General features: G+C 35.1%; 1 protein-coding gene across 1 annotated transcript; it reads left to right on the top strand.

The window, feature by feature from the left end:
- The first annotated feature begins 315 nt into the window (after window positions 1-315).
- On the top strand, window positions 316-4621 carry LOC111372563. Its single transcript, XM_022994927.1, has 10 exons — window positions 316-423; window positions 1315-1416; window positions 2722-2811; window positions 2906-2980; window positions 3091-3123; window positions 3201-3281; window positions 3367-3426; window positions 3717-3779; window positions 4160-4198; window positions 4282-4621. Exons 2-10 carry the CDS (start codon window positions 1333-1335, stop codon window positions 4462-4464), a joined length of 708 nt encoding a protein of 235 aa, XP_022850695.1. The 5' UTR covers window positions 316-423; window positions 1315-1332; the 3' UTR covers window positions 4465-4621.
- Window positions 4622-4624: the final 3 nt, after the last annotated feature.

Raw genomic sequence — 4624 nt, 5'->3', positions numbered from 1 at the left:
GTAAACCAAAAACTTTTCCTTCTTTTTCAACCACTCATTTTTCAAAAAAACACTATTCCACTTATTTTCATTTCTACAAAATTGGGGCCAAACGGGGGCTAAACCTACTTAGATGAAATTTAAGTCTACTTATCCTATTGCTGTTGTGTCCTTTTTCATATAAAACTTAAAAGCTTGAGGAAGCCATGGATATCATTGTCTAGGTTGCAACATTTTGCAGCTTTGGCGTATCTATTCTTACCTTACCTACGTATTATTTTTGCTAATAATTTTTCCTGACCTTTTCGTAAGATTTTTTCGCGCGATGACTTAACTATGGTACTGTCTTAATTGACATTTCTTTATCAACTATTTACAGGATCTGGAAAATATGGTGTAATTATTGTCGTCGTAGTTGTCGGGTATGGCTATATTTGGTGGAAGGTAATTATGTTATTCTTTATGGTCATGATTTAACATAACAGAAATTTGATTTTGCTCATTTAGCCCCATCAAGAAGTTATTGTATTGTCTCATTAAATAGTCACGTCTTCTTCAAGATGCACTTTAAGCTTGCTACTATGATTCTTAGTTTGAGTTTTAAATAAATTCCAGAGAAATATATCCAGGGCTCTCCATGATGACAAGTATGCAATATCATTTCATTTCAAATCTTGGAGACTTATCTTTAGAATATTCCTACCTAGAACTAGATACTTAAGCAGAGCTCTGTGGAGTTGTCTTTTTAATGTGGAAAGTAGAATAAAGCCTTGAAGTACACGTCTGCTGTTAGAATACTTATTGGTGTAAAAATCTTGCCTGTTCACACTGAGGATTTTGTTGGCCGATGGATGAAGAGCTTCATCTTGTTAGACAAGTGCCTACTTTGATATATGGATGACCTGACTACTTTTTAGTTTTTAGAGGCTATATGTTCAACTCTCGGAACACAGAATATGCTAATCCTATTCAATTTCTGCTGAACCTAAATAATGAACTCTGTGGGTTCTTTAATGTTCAAAACAGTTTTAAGAGAGATTATGTTTTGAAAATTCAATTTGATGTTCAGAACTTCACATTATTAGGTAAAAATTTTTTGCCTATCAAATACTTAAATGGTGACCACTCAATATACCAAGACAACCTTTTTCTCTATCGGAAAAAAGACGAAAATTAATGCTGAGATTGCCCCCATTATGTTCTTTTCCACATTATTGTTTTGTGAAATAAATATTAGATTTCTTGTATTCTAAGGTTCATATCTTAAGTTTCCGATCCTTCTTTGGATCTCTGTTTTGGCTGATTAGTGTCTTTTAAATTTTTATGTGGTTTCAGGGTTGGAAATTATCGGATATGATGTTTGCAACAAGGCGTGGCTTAAATGATGCATGCGCTTCTGTAGGCAAACAGCTTGAGGGTGTATACTCTTCGATTTCGGCAAGTTCACATTCAATAATTCGACTTTTCCTCATTTAAAATTTTTTCCGTTTTCTAATTTTACCTTGAAGATATATAGTGATACAGACTTGGCAGTATCTACGCATTATTCACAGTTGTATAATCTATCAAATTTACCAGTCGTTATATATTATATATTGTACTGACCCAGACCATCCTTCGGGTCAGTACAATATTGCTTCGTGTTATTATGCCCCTGTTTGGGGGCCAATATTTCCATTGTAAAGAGTTTTGAGTAGTATTTCTTTGGAGAATGTGTGGTTAAAAAGGAAAAGTTTTGGATTTATGTGAAGAATATTTTATTGTGTAAATGTGCGGTTAAAATTGATCTTGTAGAAAAAACAAAAAAGTTTTAAAACAATGGGAATCAAACAAGGGCTATATATTGCTAAGAAACAGTAACGTTAAAATAGATTATTTTCACTCTGTTGTGATGATTTTGATGTTGCTAGCTTGAAGTTTCGTTATCTCTTTGAATAAGTGGATGATTGACTATTGATAGTTTTTCTTCTCAATTGTTTATTTTACCTTCAATCATATAAAGTTTTCCAAGTAATATTAAGTTGATCGCTAAGTTTTATTTTAGTGCGTTAATAAATCAAACCATGCCTTCTCCAGTGATCTCAAAATTGACTTTCATATTCCAAGTTAATTTGGAGTAATTGATTTCCCAGGCCAAAAAAGATTTGTACTATCCACATAGCTTGGCTATTTTAGTGATGACATGGAGTAAATTATGTTGATTGAAGATTTGTAGAATCAATGCATTGTTACTATTTAGTGGTGACTTAAAATTGTTGAGCTATGTTGGTTTTTGGTTGTTTACCTTGCGGATTGCCTGATTTCCTTTCACTTCCGTCTTTGGGACTAAATTTTGCTTGTTCGAATTTAATAAGTGTGTGATTCTTATTTCTTTACACCTTTTTGTTGCTGGAGATGAGCCTACCTTGGTCTCTGCCTGGTGAATTTTATCGATCACTTATAAATGATCAAATTTCACTTTCAACTACAAATTTCAATGGATCTACTTGTACTATCCCCTTATCCGCCACTCATTTCAATATGTTAATATATTAAACCATTTATTATTTTTTTCCAAATAGAGGCTTGTATGAACAGAATTCAGCTGTTCAGCGCTGTTAATCCTAATCAGACTCTGTTATTGGTTATTGATGGTGTTTAGTCCACTAAGAAATGTTGCTAAAACATCTGTTTCGTGTCAGATGCATGTGGGTATTGTACTTGAAGAGTGCTAATGCGTCACTTATCTTCTTACCTTTTCAGGCCACTAAGCGGCATTTATCTTCAAGAATTGATCGTGTAGATTGTAAAATTGATGAGTGTGTGGATAATTCAACTGCTACTAAAGAGGAGGTTAGATATATCATTGGTGACTAGTTGTTCAATTTTTTTCCCTCCATTAGTCCAAGTATCCGCCAAGTCACCAATCATGTGATATATTGTATAGGTTTCTGAACTACGAGGAGAAGTGAAACTGATAGGTGCAGATGTCCAGTCAGTTCACCACGTAGTGCGATCTCTGGTGATTAGTCTCTACACTGCGTGTTCTCTCGCTTGTGTACTTTCATCTAATTTTTATGGTTTACTGTCAGATCCGATAAGAAACTAATTTTTTAAATTTCAATTTTGCAGGAGACAAAAATTAGTAGGATAGAGGGGAGACAGGTATTATTTGAGTTTAACCTCTGGAATTCTGTGGCTGCATCCATGCAGTTCTTTTTAACATCTTGTAATCTGTGTAGAATGAAACGAATTTTGGAGTTGGAAAGTTGGTTGGTTTTGTGAGGAATCTTGAAAGTAACAGACCTGTGGAGCAAATTGAGGCAAGAACAAAAACTTTATGCTCTTTTCTATTTAATTTTAGTGATAATTGTGGATTTCCTAAATTTTGTTCTTTGCAATCTGTAGGGAGCTGCTTCAAGTTCTTCTCGTCCTGCTCTTGAATTGCCGCAAGTGTCTTCATCATGGGTAGAATATTATCTTATGTCACTGCAAAATATTCGCTTAGCTATTCATGATAGGTTCCTATGTCATTCTACAACTCTTTTGGCAAACACTGTCATTATTTACTGATACAATAATGTAATCTTCCTCACCCAAGATAATCTCCGCACTTCCACCCCTACCCAAAAATAAAATATGAAAAGAAAAGAAATGAGAGAAGGCCTTGTAGGTCGTATTCTCTATATGCAGGACAGCCAACTCAAACTAAATGTAGGATGTAATTTCTATTTCTTTTCTTACTGTGTTTTTTACAGGCTGTTTCTTTACCTGCCAGTTCATCAATCGAACCACCTTCACCCTCAGACAGATCTAAAAAGGTTTGTGGACTTTGCATTCTACTTAGATTGTTATGGCATATGTACATAAGAGATTAATTTCCCTAGTTAGTTACAGGACAAGTGAAATGTCTATGAGACCTCTGTGATTCTTTTGTTACTTTCCTGTAATATATACCGTAATGCATTTTCATCCCTTGCATTATGTTGTTTTTCAAGCTAGTATCTCGGAATGGAAAGTTAAATGTGTGAAAAATCTGCTATTCTTTTGGTTACGTTGCTGTAATAACTGCTACTCTTGTATCAAATATAGAAAATTCTAGACATCTAAGGTCTGTTTTCCTGATTTCTGCTCAACAATCATTCATCTCCACTGAAGTATCATTATTTCTTTTCGGCACTTATTTATATTTCTTTTACAGCAACCTCTGCAAAATACAATCACTGCCTCAGGGTTGAAGGTAGTATCGTACTGCATTACAAATTTACATCCTTCATGTGCTTCTGCGTGGTTGGTGTCTAACCCATCAGTTCCCTCTTTTAGGATCTTTATGATATCTCAGATGGAGTCGGAGTGTCAAGCCTCAGCACCCCTGGGGTTTCAAACGGGGTTCATGCATCAGAAGATACGAACAACGAAATTCCCGGTCTGTTTGGGAGAACGTTTTCTGGCATCAGTGCCTCTTTCCTTGCAAGAAACCGCAGTGTGAAGCAGTCTTTTAAGTAGCCCGGCCAGTCTCAGCAACATACTTAAGATGTACTTTTTATTTAAGGTTAGCTGCAGCTAGTTGAGCTCACCCCTCGGACACAGGCAGTGCCTGGTCATATTTGTGGTTGCTGAATTTTGTAGAGACGTTTATGTTATAAAATTGCTCTAGGATATATGT

The sequence above is a fragment of the Olea europaea genome, unplaced genomic scaffold (genome assembly GCF_002742605.1).
Source record: "Olea europaea var. sylvestris unplaced genomic scaffold, O_europaea_v1 scaffold10106, whole genome shotgun sequence".
NCBI lineage: Eukaryota > Viridiplantae > Streptophyta > Magnoliopsida > Lamiales > Oleaceae > Olea > Olea europaea.
Note: the sequence above shows the minus strand (reverse complement) of the source record. Positions and strands in the feature narration are given on the sequence as shown.

What these genes read in the sequence shown, in the direction of transcription:
- LOC111372563 (XM_022994927.1), top strand. Translation starts at nt 1,333, where the DNA reads ATGATGTTTGCAACAAGGCGTGGCTTAAATGATGCATGCGCTTCTGTA. An exon ending in CAACTGCTACTAAAGAGGAG is followed by an intron (nt 2,812 to 2,905) that starts GTTAGATATATC and finishes TATATTGTATAG; the next exon opens with GTTTCTGAACTACGAGGAGA. An exon ending in CGCAAGTGTCTTCATCATGG is followed by an intron (nt 3,427 to 3,716) that starts GTAGAATATTAT and finishes TGTTTTTTACAG; the next exon opens with GCTGTTTCTTTACCTGCCAG.